The sequence below is a fragment of the Tursiops truncatus genome, unplaced genomic scaffold, assembly GCF_011762595.2.
Source record: "Tursiops truncatus isolate mTurTru1 unplaced genomic scaffold, mTurTru1.mat.Y mat_scaffold_495_arrow_ctg1, whole genome shotgun sequence".
Taxonomy (NCBI): domain Eukaryota; kingdom Metazoa; phylum Chordata; class Mammalia; order Artiodactyla; family Delphinidae; genus Tursiops; species Tursiops truncatus.
The window spans coordinates 4,702-21,104 of record NW_022983328.1 but is presented as its reverse complement, the minus strand read 5'-3'; the positions used below and the strand labels follow the sequence as shown (position 1 = coordinate 21,104).

The 16,403-nt window shown below is 40.9% G+C and overlaps 1 protein-coding gene across 1 annotated transcript; it reads right to left on the bottom strand.

Annotated features, from left to right (window-relative positions):
- Positions 1-533: 533 nt before the first annotated feature.
- On the bottom strand, positions 534-995 carry LOC101323988 (profilin-1-like). The gene has a single exon (XM_004329597.4). It carries the CDS (start codon positions 993-995, stop codon positions 534-536), a length of 462 nt encoding a protein of 153 aa, XP_004329645.2.
- Positions 996-16,403: the final 15,408 nt, after the last annotated feature.

Here is a 16,403-nt window from a genome sequence, read left to right as displayed (position 1 = left end):
GTAATTCAAATTATGGTCAGTCCTAAGGTACAGGCAGGCAGAGAAAGCTTCCTCAAGGAGGTAGTACTTGTGCTGGATTTTGAAGGATGTATGTGATTATTACAAAAGCATAGATTTCCAGAGCTTGAAGGGCCCTTAGAGACATAGTGCACTCCTCATTGTACAGATAAGGAAACTGAGGCCCAGAGAAAAATATAGTAAGTCAGGAAAAAGTTGGGAGTACAACCAAGATTTTCTACTTCCCAGTCCACTACTCTTCCCTCCAAGTGTTGAGAAGGGAGAGATTGTGTTCTAGGTGTAAAAAATGTGCAAAGAAACAAATGCTTGAATACTCACTCCCCAATCTGCCCCTTTCCTAACACACACACACACACACACACACACACACACACACACACACACACACACACACACATCTCCAAACCTGATCTGGGATCTCCTTTTATTTTCCTCAAGACTATGTTAATCTAGAAGGTGAATCAGATAACACTGAATTCAAATTCCAGGTCAAACACCAGTGCCTTTTTATTTAGTTAGAAATGCGCCAGGTGTTGATGAATGGCCTCTCTGATGTAACCCGCCATCCTGAAAGCCTTGAAGTTGAGAGACCCTCCTCCTGTTCCTTTGTGTCCTATCACCACAAGGTATACAGACTCGATCTGAACTACTGTCACTGCATGGCTGCCCCGACTCTGGCCTTTGGTGTGGAGGTCCATGGTGTTGTTGCCTTCAGTGTACAGGTTGTCCCGGATCAACAAGCATTTGGTCCCTGTAAGGGTGATTCCCTGAAGAAACAACTTTTCTCTCTCCTCTCTCACCAGCAAGATCTGCATTTCTTCCTGGGTCAATTGGAACAAGTTGACTTCAGGATAAGAAGCTAACAACCAGGGAGGGGAATTGGTGATTACCGCTGCATCACAGCACATTCCAGTCTGTAGGAAGAGGGTGATGTAGTCTTGCCAGACTTCTTCACTGATATCCCCTATGCACTGCATGATTCAAGTAAGCTGTATCTGAAAGATGAAAAGAGTGCTTTCTGGCAAGTTGGTCTTCAAAAGAAGTTGGTTGGTAGTTGGCCCAAGATGACTGATAAACTGAAACTGAAATAAGCTAAAAGCACAGTTCGTTTCTGATGGCTTCTCCTCAGAAACAAGGTGGAGGAGGTCTTGATGACTTGTGTGAAGTTATGCCCCAACTGCCCTCTGCTGTGACTTATCAAGCTACCTCTGGAGCAGGAGTGAGGTCACAAAGGCTCTGTGGCTTCTTAAATAGTCATAATGCACCACTTCATGGGTGACTTTTGGCAGTAGCTTTCTTAGGTTATAGCTCCAGCTAGTGAGATATTGGGGCAAAGCACACCTACTTACTTCCCTAGGATACCATGGGAAGGACACCAACCCCTAATAGCAGAAAATCCCTCAAAGTAGAAAATAAGTGGGTCATAACTGAGTTGGAGGTTTGCATATAAAGCAGGACAGGTGAGGTTTAGTGTGGCAACTAGTATCTCAGACGTTGGCTAATCTAAGATCTGAGCTCTAGGTACAAAGTCAAAATGTCCACAGGCTCACTGGCTTACAACCTTTTGGGGATAAACATAATAGCCTCCTAATGATTTCCTTGCCTCCAGACTCTTTCCCTTTAGTTGTTTACCTTCTGGCCCACACCAGCTGTGAGTCTAGAGTAATTCATTTTCATTTAGTCATTCAGCAAGTATTTATCAAGCATTAACTATGTGCCAAGTATTTTTCTAAGCACTGGGGTACAGTAGTGCACAGAGAAAAACCTCATGGGGTTGATATCATAATGGCAGAAAACAAATAAATAATAGATGATAGTATCCCTTTCACAGAAAATATTTTACAAGTCTAATACTTTCTTCTTCCATAATTTTCCTCTTAGTCCCAGGCCTTCTCTACTCCTGTGGGGGTCCAATCTGACATGTGACTCTTCTGCAACCTTTGACAATTCACCATCTGTATCTTAATTTCCTCTGAAATGACACTAACTTGCCTTAAGGAGGGAATGTTAGGAGGAATGATTAAATTTAATGGTGGAGAAAATCTGGGATAGCTTAGAAAATTCATTTATTCAACAAATATTTATTGAGTACCTACTGTGTTCCAGGCCTGTTCTAGACTTTGGAGATCTAGCAGTGGACAGAAAGTCCCTGCCCTCATGAAGCTGACATCCTAGAGGGGGAGACAAATAACTGAGAAAGACATTTATAGCATATCAGGTGGTGTTGATAACTATAAAGAAAAAATGTTAAGAAGATAGAGAATGCTGGGGAAGAAGTGGTGGCGGTTTTATTTAATATGAGGTGCTCGAGTAAGGATTCTCTGATATTGTGACATTTAATCAGAGACCTGACAGAAATGAGGGAGTGAACATGTGGATTTCTGGGGGAAGAGCGTTCTAAGCAGAAGGAACAGCAAGTGCTCGTGAGGCAGGAGCATGTCTGGTATATTTGAGAAAGAACAAGAAGATCAATATGACTTAAACAGAGAAAGCAAAGGGTGATAGAAGGTATAGTCAGAGAGGCACTAGGCTTAGATCATATGTAGGGCTTCATAGGCCATGTAAGGATTTGGCTTTTACTCTGAGATGGGGAGCCACTGGTAGGTTTTAAGCAAAGGAGAGATGTCTCTATAGATTCTAGAGTCTAGAAGATGCTATGTAAAGAATAGATGCTAGGGGAACCAGGGCCAAAACATGGAGACTAGACTATGACAATAATCCAGGCTAGATAAATAGAGGTTGGGGCCAGAATACAGGGGTGAGAAGTGATTAAATTTGGAATATTTTGAAAGAAGAGCTAATAGGATTTGATGATGAATTGAGTATGGGGTATGAAAGAAAGAGAATGTCTCCAAGGCTTTTGTCCTAAACAACTGGAGTTGCCCATTTTTGATATGAGATATACTATAAAAAGAGCAGATTTGAGAAGATAGGTAGAAATCAAAAATTCTGCTTTGGATATGGTAAGTTTGAGGTGCCTCTAAGACATCCAAGTAGACATGTCAGTATGCTGTTGGATACTATATAAGTTTAAGAGTTAACAGGATGGATCAGGAATAGAGATAAAATTTTGGAAGTTCTTTGCAAATATGGTATTTAAAGGCATGAGACTGGATGACAGCACCCAGGGAATAAGTGTAAATAGAGAAGAGGACCAAGGTCTGAGTACTGACAGCATTCCAACATATAAAGAAGGTAAGATAAGTGAGAAATAGCAAAGGAGATTGGGAAAGAGATGTCAGAGAAGTAGGAGAGAGAGCAGTGTCTCTGAAACCAAGTGAAAAAAAATGTATCAAAGGGAAGGGAGTGATCAGATACTGCTGAGAGGAAAAGAAGTCTGAGGATTACCCATTGGATTTTGCAATATGGAGATTACTGGTAACACTGACAAGGACAGTTTGTTGGAGTGGTGGGGGTAAAACCTGATTAGAGTGTTTTCAATAGAGAATGAGAGGAGAGAAAAAGAAGTGGAGGTAGATAATTTAGACAAATCTTGGGAGGAATTTTGCTATAAGGTGCAATAGAGAAATGGGGTAGGGGATGGTAGGTGGGGGAGAGGAATGTGGGTCAAGAAAGGGTTTTTTAAAATTGGAAATAAACATGTTATTATAAACATGTCCTTGTGCTGATGGAAATGATCTGGTAAAGTGGGAATGTTTTATGATAAAGGAAAGAAGGGACAATTTAGTAGTCGAGGGAGTATGAAATTGAGTGGACAAGTGGAGGAGTTGCCTTAGGAAGGCTCAGGAACAGTTGATTCATTGAAGGAAGATTATATGGGTTCACATGAAGAGCAGCAATTAGATTTGGTTGTGGGAGGATGTGGAAGTTCCTTTTTGATGCCTTCTATTTTATCAGTGAACAAGGAAGGAGGGTAATCATCTGAGAGAGAGGAGAACAGAAATATTTAATAACTGAGTTGAGGAAGGGAAGGTAACCGCCAATATTCATTGTGCCCTTATGATGTTCCTGATACCTGATATACGTTACTTCCTTGAATCCTCACAAGCACCTTACTAGACTTGGTTTACAGATGAGAAAACTGAGACTCAGAGATGTTGTGTAACGTGTCCGGGGTCATATACCATTAGCAAATAGCAGAGTCGAAATTTTAACTTGAAGTCCATACTCCTTTTAACTATCCCAAAGAGCATGGACATGAGGTTAAAGTCTAAGTAACTGAGTATATGATGGTGGTATTACTAGGGATAAAGAAAACTTGAGAAAGAGCCGGTGGCAGAAGTGGGAGAGGGCAAGAGGCAGGAGGAAGGTGTAAAAGATGAGTTTGTTTTCAGTCGTGATGCGTTTAATGTGCTAGCTGGAACACCAAAGCGGAACTCTCAGGGGAGAGTTGGAAGTTCCAAACTTGAGCACAGGAGAAAGGTCACAGGACTTGAGATGTAAATTTGGGAGTACCCTACCAGCAGATAAGGATATAACTTGAGAATGAGATCAAGATTACCAAGGGAAAGAAAACAAAGAGAGTAGAAGATTGAGGACAGAAGCCAGGGAAATGGATAAATAAGGGCAAAGAGGAGTTGGGAGGAAGGCAGAAAAGGAATACTGAGGGATGCTGGCAATGAATCTGCTTTACAATAAAGGCCAAGGGAAGAAAGAATGTCAAAAAGGAAAATGAATCAACAGTGTAAAAAGCTGCAAAACAAATGGAGATTGAACACTGCGAAGAGCTATTGGATGAAGCAACTGGAGTTCAAGATGATTGTAAAAGAGCCAATTGAGAGGAGTGTTTAGCATGCAGTGAGTATCTTCTGAAGACGTGGAAGTGAAGGGATACTCGGGTCATGGATTGAGGGAAGGGCTTTTAGGCTAGGGAAAAAAGCAAAATATGAGGAATGAGTAGTTTAACTAGCAAATGTTATGGATACTAAAAGAAGAAAAAAATCACTTTGTAGGGAAGGTGATATTTCAAACCATAACATCACAATAGTGAGGTAGAAATGACCCTACAAATTGTGGCCAATACCCTCATTGTAACCTTGGTCAACTTAAGGCCCAGAGAGGTGACATGATTTGCTCAAGGTCACAAAGCAAGTTAGTGGCAGACCTGAGAGTAAGACCCAAGTTTTCCATCGACATATATACACTACCAAATTTAAAATAGATAGCTAGTGGTAAGCAGTTGCATCACACAGGGAGATCAGCTCGGTGCTTTGTGACCACCTAGAGAGGTGGGATAGGGAAGGTGGGAAGGAGATGCAAGAGGGAGGGGATATGGGGATATATGTATACATATAGCTGATTCACTTTGTTATACACCCAAAACCAACACAGCATTGTAAAGCAATTATACTCCAATAAAGATGTTAAAAAAAACAAACAGGTTTTCTAACTCCCAGACTGTTGTTTTGGCCATCACAAGTCTGATTCAGAGAACACCACTGAGTAACTGCATCTCATCTGAGAGGTGGTCCAGTGGGTCCTTGGTCCTTTCCCCACATCTGTGATGACAAAAGTTATGAGGCTACTGTAATAGTCCAGGCTTTAACTAGATTGATGGTAGTAGGCTCCCCCTGGATAAGGGGAGTGAAAGGAGGACATGGTTATAAGCCATTTCAAAAATATTCTACAGTGACTTGCTCAAGGTCTCACAGGAAACTCTTCAGAAAACCAGTCTTCACCACAAGGCAGTCTGTATTATCTTTGCCTGGTGCATCGCTGATAACATTAAATAGTAGTGGAATGATATTGGTGCTCAGAATCCTTACAGCATCATGGGATGTGAGAAGGGTGTCAGTACTCGAGTCTGGGACTTAAGAACTCTCCGGCCAAACCTGGAGTCTGAGCTAGAACAATCTGTCATTGTTTTTTAATCTTAAGAAAATGGAAGCAGTCCTAGAAATATTTGTGAGCCTAATATGTCACTCTTTTGCCTCCTGTCTACATTCCTAGTAGCTTTGCACATAAAAAATATGAAAAAGCTCACAATCACTGGATTTTATTTAAACTAAGTGTTCTTAGAAAGCTAGAATGTATATTTAACAGTTTCCCCTGCCAAAGAAACAGCATTTTGACAGGCTCCCCCAAAGAAAAGGGCATTTGCCAGGAAGCAAGATGGCGGGAGCAGCCATGGGCGAAGTGCCGCGATAGGAGCCTCCCGAGGATCAGGTGACGAGAGCTTGATCCAGTAGGGCAGGGCGGGAGATGGAACCCGGGTTGGGCAAGGAGGCAAGTAGAACGGTGGTGGCGGCAGCAGCCCGAGTAGCGGTGAGGCAGTCGGGTGGCGGGAGCCGCGGTCATGGACCATATCACGGTGCCCAAGGTAAGGAGAAGAGTTTGGCGAGGCTGGGAACCCTGGGCTCCCTCTCGGTGCTCTGCCGTGAGCCCCGGCACGCCCCCTCAAGCCTTCTCAGGGTGCTCTTTGACGCCCTCTTCCGCGCGGGACCCGAGTGATATTCCTCGGTTCACACCCCCTTTCACCCAATCTGAACTTTCTTCTCCTTGGGATCTGCCTGCTGGCGGCTGCGGCGCGAAGGAGAGGTGGTCCTGTGCCAACTGTCCTCTCACGTGACGCGGACCCCGCGCCGGGTGTTTGCCTGATGGGTCCCTCCCTGACCTGTCCCTCCGACCCCAGCTCCTCCCGGCTCCCCAGTCGTTACCTCACACACGCCTTTACTCCAGCCTTTTATATACACTCGCTGCAGTTGTAACAGCCTTTCTTGAGCGCCGCACTTGGCATTGCCTCCCGGAGAGTTACTTCCTTTATCCAGTGTTTCCCTACTCTCCTCTTGACTCCTCCCCTGACCTGCCCCAGCAGTTGCCCAGACCACCACCATCACCCCCACCCCAGCTCCCCCGCATGCATGTGTGGGTTTTGGGGGCAAAAACATCTGTGCAGCCCCAAGGTGGGCTATGAGAAAGGAAGGAGGTGTAGCAGAGTGGACCTGGACTTGCTCAGCCGGGAAGGAAAACGCGAGAGGTGACATTGCCAGGCCAGCTGGCGTCTGTGTATAGCTGACCCCCCAGTTAGAGCTTCTTCTACTTCTTTTCTTTCCAGAGCCTACTCTTTCCCTCCCCAACTTCAGCCTCTTTCTATTCGAATTCCACGTCCCTCCAGTCAGTTTTCTTTCTACTGTCAGGCTGAGGATCAGAGAAGAGTTACAACTGGTCTCTGCTTAATTTTTTTCTATCCATCATAACAGATGTGGCCCAGGCTAACTGACACGCACATAAAAGCCCAGTATGTTGTAATCGAAAGATCACGGATTTTGAAGCCGGAAGACTCGAGTTAGAATGCTGGTCCCCTCAACTAGTAGCTTATGACTGGACAAATTTATTAACCTCTCTGAGACTGTCTTTCTTCCTTTACCAAATGGGGATAATGAAATTAGTTCTCCTCACTTCACAGGGTGGTTGTAAGGACTAAATAAAAGGATGTGTGTGAAAGCTTTTTTGTGACTAAGCTTTTTTTGTATCAACTTTTATGGACCACTAACTGTAAAGAGTCAAAAAGGTAATTTATTTGGGATCTTAGAATTGCAATTCAGGGATCACAGAAAGTCTGGAAGAAACCAGAATAGTGTCCCACTAGAGGAAATGGCCAGGGTTTTTAGAGGAAAAGAGGGACATCAATGCAGTCTTATACAAGTTGTTTACCAACAATTTGGATTGGAGGGTAAAATTATTCTGTACATAAGATTGAGTTATGGAATGCATCTCATTCATTACTAGGGAAAGTTATGTTTTCTTAGTCCAGATGAAGTCCAGTTCTCAGTATTATTCTTTCCTTTTAGCAACTCAGCAACTCTTTAGCAGTTTTAATTTAGAGTGTTCAGCAAAAGTCCAGCATGGGCAGCAAACGTGGAGGTCCTCAGGTCATGTCTTAGTCATTCCTGACATAGTTCTTTTCACATTTCCCCCTTTTGCCCATGCTTTTTCCTGAAGAAAACATCATTGGAGCAATTCTTGTTCCTACATAGCCAGAATGGCTTGGTTGCCTGCTCCAGGTCCATCATGTCCCTTAGAGGGTGGTTGTGTGAATGAATCAATGGATGGACTGTAAAATTCATTGGAGGCACCGTGATGTGCTGCCTCGAGTATATCGACTTGTGTGAACATCAACTGAGCAGTAGAATGGCTAAGTATAGAAGTAATCAATTTAAGCAAGCACTTTATCAATATAAAGAAGCTGACAACAATTATTAAGAGTAATAACCCAGTTTGCAGAACAGTTTTGAACCAAGATACAATGTTTGAGGGTAACCAAATAAAAAAATCAAACATTAGGGGAGTATTAAGACTATCAGAATGAAGTCAATTGGTCTTCTTTTGTTAAGATCTTAATTTGAGTTTCTACTATACCAGAGGCATTTATCCAAGTACAACAGGTGTTATTTAAGATGACACAGATACCTCCAAGTTCTGCAAGAAGGTAATCCAAGGAAAATCTTTTATCTAACATAACATGAGCAAGCAAATTCAGGAAGTCTTTTTGGGCACTTAATGCTCTAGCTGTGGCATTAGCTGTGTCTGCTATGGTAGCAGAGAGATTTTGAATAATTTTTTCAATGGCTCCATCTCCCCACGTGGTTTGAATAATTCTTGGGAACCTCTGAAATCCCTCAGAAGGGGTTTCTTGGCATAGGCTGAAAGTAGAGTGTGTGTGCCATTTGGTAATTTCTGAAGAATTTAACACAGTCAAAGGAACTATTAAAAGTCCTAGAGCACATTGAGAACGTGGGGTTAGGGTGTTGGGGCAGGACATCCCCCAGGTGCTACTCTTCCAACCACAAATAAAGACATAGATGGAGCATAGAGAAAGGAGGTGTCAAAGGTGAAATTCAACCATGTGTTGGTTATATTTGAGCAGTCTAGAAGCCTTCCTTGTAGGAATACATGGCGGTTATCATGAGAATATGTTTTTCTTGGCACAGTGAAGTAAAGTTAGGTGTTTGGAAGCTGGATCTGATGTTTCCAGGTAACCAAAGGGCTTCGTTGGAACACATGTTCCTATGGGAATATTCTGGGTTTTATCTGGTTCCAAACAAGGCAAACAAGGAAAGGGAACTGTGGATTTGAGTAGATGAACATGGTATGCTTGGAGAATAGATGAATTCTGAAAAGGGTATGGTAGAGGGATACGAGTAAGATTGGAGATAGCCAAGGCAAGGGGATCCTGGGTATTCAGTGAATTATCTAGGGTGCTGATGGCATATCCAATAGTCTTTTAGATTTCCTCCATGGCTAGACTTTGGGAAATGCAGAATAAGGCATTATTTTCCCAGTCATAAGGAGCCTGGGTGGATAATAAGAGAGATAATAACATAACTCTAGTAAAGGAAGTATCCCAAGAAAAGTCAGCTATTTTAATATAAAGAAGACTAAGGGTAACTCCTGGTCTTGGTTGGTGAAAGAATACCAAGTGGAATAAATTAATCGAATGGGCAAGACTTGGAGCCAGAGGCTTATTCCCAGCAGAGTTAATGCAAGATAGAATTGCCACTCATGGAGGATGCCTACTGTATGTAATAGGATAAAGCACATTAATAAAACTGTAACTTCAAGGAGGAGTCCCAAAAGTTCAATTCTCCAGTCCTTCATAGTCAAAATCGAAGGACCAAAGGGCCAGGGTCATTTCCACTAAACTTTAATTCCTGGCCATGAACCTATTCATGAAAATTTTCACTCCTTGAAAGTGTGTCTATAAGAAGGAAAGGCAATTTGGTGCCTCATCAGTTATTACATAATGAAGAAGATGTAACAACTCTATGATGACAGTAATTAGAACGAGGGTAACTTGAGGGATTTCATCAATGAGGACCATGGAGAGTACCAGCCTTGTCCAAAGTCTTGGGAGAGCCATCTACATTAGGTGCCATCTGAGTCACTTCTGGATCACTTTCAGCTTTAGGTCTCCAACTGTTTCAGAGGCCCACACAGGTGGGGAAGCCTTTTTTTAAAAATTGGAAACATGAATCCAAGAATCAACGCCTTTAAGTTTAGCAGCACAGGGTGTTGGTTAAAAGTACCTGATAGGGTCCCTTCTATCTGGGTTGTAAGGAGTCCTTTAAAATATGTCTTTTCCAATAAACATAGTCCACTGGTTTTAAATTGTGGTGTTCTGTATCTCCATCTCCCAGGAGCTCACTGTGGAAAAAGTTTTCAACCAGGTGCTCATTTTTTTAGAGCCTTAATGAGACTTTGACAATAATGTAAAAGATCTCCCTTGACTAGAAGGGGCTTACATAGTCCTGAGTCAAGAATCATGGGTTTTTCAATAATTTTTTCAAATGGTTACAGTTTGTGTTTTCGAAAGGGTATAGATATTAAGTTTACCAGAACTATGGGTAGCAATTTAGGCCAAGGAAGGCCGAAGGCCTCAGAGATTTTTGCTAGTTAGGTCTCGATTATGTCATTTGTTCTTTCCATTACACCAGAAGATTGAGGATGATAGTCACAGTGGAAATGTGGTAGCATAGGCCAGATTTCACAAACAGCATTTAGAATTTGTCCAGTGAAATGGACACCATTATCACTATGTAATTGCAGAGGAATTCCCCAATTAAGAATAATCCTTTCACTTTGTCACAGCTTACCCTTCCCCCTCCCCATATCCTCAAGTCCATTCTCTAGTAGGTCTGTGTCTTTATTCCCATCTTACCCCTAGGTTCTTCATGACATTTTTTTCCCTTAGATTCCATATATATGTGTTAGCATACGGTATTTATCATGGACATATGTACACTACCAAACGTAAAATAGATAGCTAGTGGGAAGCAGCCACATAGCACAGGGAGATTAGCTCGGTGCTTTGTGATCACCTAGAGGGGTGGGATAGGGAGTGTGGGAGGGAGGGAGATGCAAGAGGAAAGAGATATGGGAACATATGTATATGTATAACTGATTCACTTTGTTATAAGGCAGAAACTAACACACCATTGTAAAGCAATTATGCTCCAATAAAGATGTTAAAAAAAAGAATAATCCTTTCCAACAATATTTTGGCCACTGTAAGGGGAGTTGCACGTCTGCAAGGAAAGGCTTCCACCAAATGGGAATACATGCACATCATCATCAGAACATATTTGTATCCTTGAGAGGGAGACAGGTAGATAACACCCAGTTGACAGATAGCAAAGGGACCAGGAGGCAAAGGAAAGTGGTTCTGAGAAGTATAAATAGGTTTTTCTGGGTTATACTTAGGACAGATCTGACACCTCTGACATATTTCAGCTACTATTTCGGGGGAAGGTTTCCAAAAGTATTGTTTTCCCCAGGCTATCATTTTATCAGTTCCCCCAATGAGTCATTTAATGTATTAATTTTAGTATGGTTTCTTGAGTGGCTTCAGAAAGAGGAGGGTGGCCGTTGGCTTATACCAAAGCCCAGTAAGTTGATCAAATGTACATCCTTCAGAAAACCACCTCTGTTACTTAGCTATAGCATGCAATTGCCCATCTCTAATAATATCCTTTTTTCTTTTATTGGAAAATAGTTGCTTTACAATGTTGTGTTAGTTTCTGCTGTACAGCAAAGTGATTCAGCCACATGTATACATGTATCCCCTCTTCCTTGGATTTCCTTCCCATTTAGATCACCACATAGCCTTGAGTAGAGTTCCCTGTGCTATACAGTCTGTTCTCATTAGTTATCTATTTTATACATAGTAGTGTATATATGTCAATCCCAATCTCCCAATCAATCCCACTCCCCATTCCCCCCTTGGTATCCATATGTTTATTCTCTACGTCTGTGTCTCTATTTCTGCTTTGCAAATAAGTTCATCTATACCATTTTTCTAGATTCCAAATATCTGCGTTAATATATGATATTTTTTTTCTCTTTCTGACTTACTTCACTCTGTATGACAGTCCCTAGGTCCATCCATGTCTCTACAAATAATGCAATTTCGTTCACTTTTATGGTTGAGTAATATTCCATTGTATATATGCACCACATCTTCTTTATCCATTCCTCTGTTGATGGGCATTTAGGTTGTTTCCATGTCCTGGCTATTGTAAATAGTGCTTCAATGAACATTTGGGTGCCTGTATCTTTTTGAATTATGGTTTTCTCCAGATATATGCCAAGGAGTTGGATTGTTGAGTCATTTGGTACTGCTATTTTTAGTTTTATAAGGAACCTCCATACTGTTCTCCGTAGTGGCTGTACCAATTTACATTTCCACCAAAAGTGTAGGGTTCCCTTTCTCCACAACCTCTCCAGCATTTATTGTTTGTAAATTTTTTGATGATGGCTATTCTAACCAGTGTGAGGTGATACCTCACTGTAGTTTTGATTTGCATTTCTCTAATAATTAGTGATGTTGTGAATCTTTTCATGTGTTTGTTGGCCATATGTCTGTCTTCTTTGGAGAAATGTCTATTTAGGTCTTCTGCCCATTACTTAAAATATTTGACGACATTTTTTTTTATTGGAGTAGAGTTGGTTTACATTGTGGTGTTAGTTTCTGCTGTAAAGTGAAGGGAATCACCTATACATATACATATATCCCCTCTTTTTTTGCATTTCCTTCACATTTAGGTCACAACACAGCATTAAGTAGAGTTCCCTATGCCATACAGCAGGTTCTCATTAGTTATCTATTTTATACATATTAGTGTATATATACCTATACCAATGTCCCAGTTCATCCCACCCCCACTTTAGCATTAGTGTCCATACATTTGTTCTCTATGTCTGTGTGTCTGTTTCTGCCTTGCAGACAAGTTCTTCTGTAGCATTTGTTCCAGATTCCACATATATGTGTTAATATACGATATTTTTCTCTTTCTGACTTACTTCATTCTGTGTGATAGTCTCAAGGTCCATCCATGTCTCTACAAATGACCCCACATGTTTCTTTTTATGGCCGAGTAATATTCCATTCTGTATATGTACCACATCTTCTTTTCTTTTTTTAACATCTTTATTGGAGTATAATTGCTTTACAATTTTGTGTTAGTTTCTGCTTTATAACAAAGTGAATCAGTTATACATATACATATGTTCCCATATCTCTTCCCTCTTGCATCTCCCTCCCTCCCACCCTCCCTATCCCACCCATCTAGGTGGTCACAAAGCACTGAGCTGATCTCCCTATGCTATGAGGCTGCTTCCCAGTAGCTATCTATTTTACGTTTGGTAGTGTATATATGTCCATGCCACTGTCTCACTTTGTCACAGCTTACCCTTCCCCCTCCCCATATCCTCAAGTCCATTCTCTAGTAGGTCTGTGTCTTTATTCCCATCTTGCCCCTAGGTTCTTCATGACTTTTTTTTTCTTAGATTCCATATATATGTGTTAGAATACGGTATTTGTTTTTCTCTTTCTGACTTACTTCACTCTGTATAACAGACTCTAGGCCCATCCACCTCACTACAAATAACTCAATTTCGTTCTTTTAATAATGGCTGAGTAATATTCCATTGTATATATGCGCCACATCTTCTTTATCCATTCATCTGTTATGGACATTTAGGTTGCTTCCATGACCTGGATATTGTAAGGAGTGCTGCAATGAACATTGGGTTGCATGTGTCTTTTTGAATTATGGTTTTCTCAGAGTATATGCCCAGTAGTGGGATTTCTGGGTCATATGGTACTTCTATTTTAAGTTTTTTAGGGAATCTCCATACTGTTCTCAATAGTGGCTGTATCAATTAACATTCCCACCAACAATGCAGGAGGGTTCCCTTTTCTCCACACCCTTTCCAGCATTTACTGTTTGTAGATTTTTTGATGTTGGCCATTCCAACCGGAGTGAGGTGATACCTTATTATAGTTTTGGTTTGCATTTCTCTAATAATTAGCGATGTTGAGCATCTTTTCATGTGCCTCTTGGCCATATGTGTGTCTTCATTGTAGAAATGTCTATTTCTGTCTTCTGCCAATTTTTTTGATTGCGGTTTTTTTTTTTGATATTGAGCTCTGTGAGCTGTTTGTATATTTTGGAGATTAATCTCTTCTCCATTGCTTCATTTGCAAATATTTTCTCCTGTTCTGAGAGTTATCTTTTTGTCTTGTTTATGGTTTCCTTTGCTATGCAAAAGGTTTTAAGTTTCATTAGGTTCCTTTTCTTTGTTTTTGTTTTTATTTTCATTACTCTAGGATGCAGTTCGAGAAAGAGCTTGCTGTGATTTTTGCCAAAAAATATTCTGCCTATGTTTTCCTCTGAGAGTTTTATTGTGTCCGGCCTTACATTTAGGTCTTTAATCCATTTTGAGTTTATCTTTGTTTATGGTGTTAGGGAGTGTTCTAATTTCATTCTTTTACATGTACCTGTCCAGTTTTCCTAGCACCACTTGTTGAAGACACAGTCTTTTCTCCAGTGTGTATTCATGTGTCCTTTGTCATCGATTAATTGACCAAAGGTGTGTAGGTTTATCCTTTGGATTTCTTTTTTTTTACCTTATTTTATTTTTTAACATCTTTATTGGAGTATAATTGTTTAATTGGTGTGTTAGTTTCTGCTTTATAACAAAGTGAATGAGTTATACATATTCATATGTTCCCATATCTCTTCCCTCTTGCATCTCCCTCCCTCCCATACTCCCTATCCCACCCCTCTAGGTGGTCACAAAGCACCAGGCTGATCTCCCTATACCATGCAGCTGCTTCCCTCTAGCTATCTATTTAACGTTTGGTAGTGTATATATGTCCATGCCACTGTCTCACTTTGTCACAGCTTACCCTTCCACCTCCCCATATCCTCAAGTCCATTCTCTAGTAGGTCTGTGTCTTTATTCCCGTCTTACACCTAGGTTTTTCGTGACCTTTTGTTTTTTTCCTTAGACTCCATATATCTGTGTTAGCATAAGGTATTTTTTTTTCTCTTTCTGACTTACTTCACTCTGTATGACAGACTCTAGGTCCATCCACCTCACTACAAATAACTCAATTTCGTTTCTTTTTATGGCTGAGAAATATTCCATTGTATATATGTGCCACATCTTCTTTATCCATTCATCCAATGATGGACACGTAGGTTGCTTCCATCGCCTGGCTATTGTAAATAGGGCTGCAATGAACATTTTGGTACATGACTCTTTTTGAATTATGATTTTCTCAGGGTATATGCCCAGTAGTCAGACTGCTAAGTCGTATGGTAGTTCTATTTGTAGTTTTTTTTTAACATCTTTATTGGGGTATAATTGCTTTACAATGGTGTGTTAGTTTCTGCTTTATAACAAAGTGAATCACCTATACATATACATATTTTCCCATATCTCTCCCCTCTTGCATATCCCTCCCTCCCACCCTCCCTATCCCACCCCTCCAGGCGGTCACAAAGCACCGACCTGATCTCCCTGTGCTATGTGGCTGCTTCCCACTAGCTATCTACCTTACGTTAGGTAGTGTATATATGTCCATGCCTCTCTGTCGCTTTGTCACAGCTCACCCTTCCCCCTCCCCATATCCTCAAGTCTGTTCTCCAGTAGGTCTGTGTCTTTATTCCTGTCTTACCCCTAGGTTCTTCATGACATTTCTTTTAATTCCATATATATGTGTTAGCGTACGGTATTTGTCTTTCTATTTCTGACTTACTTCACTCTGTATGACAGATTCTAGGTCTATCCACCTCATTACAAATAGCTCAATTTCGTTTCTTTTTATGGCTGAGTAATATTCCATTGTATATAGGTGCCACATCTTCCTTATCCATTCATCCGATGATGGACACTTAGGTTGTTGCCATCTCCGGGCTATTGTAAATAGAGCTGCAATAAACATTTTGGTACATTACTCTTTTTGAATTATGGCTTTCTCAGTGTATATGCCCAGTAGTGGGATTGCTGGGTCATATGGTAGTTCTATTTGTAGTTTTTTAAGGAACCTCCATACTGTTCTCCATAGTGGCTGAACCAATTCAAATTCCCACCAGCAGTGCAAGAGTGTTCCCTTTTCCCCACACTCTCTCCAGCATTTATTGTTTCTAGGTTTTTTGATGATGGCCATTCTGACTGGTGTGAGATGATATCTCATTGTAGTTTTGATTTGCATTTCTCTAATGATTAATGATGTTGAGCATTCTTTCATGTGTTTGTTGGCAGTCTGTATATCTTCTTTGGAGAAATGTCTATTTAGGTCTTCTGCCCATTTTTGGATTGGGTTGTTTGTTTTTTTTTGATATTGAGCTGCATGAGCGGCTTGTAAATTTTGGAGATTAATCCTTTGTCAGTTGCTTCAGTTGCAAATATAATCTCCCATTCTGAGGGTTGTCTTTTGGTCTTGTTTATGGTTTCCTTTACTGTGCAAAAGCTTTGAAGTTTCATTAGGTCCCATTTGTTTATTTTTGTCTTTATTTCCATTTCTCTAGGAGGTGGGTCAAGAAGGATCTTGCTGTGATTTATGTAATAGAGTGTTCTGCCTATGTTTTCCTCTAAGAGTTTGAGAGTTCCTGGCCTTACGTTTAGGTCTTTAATCC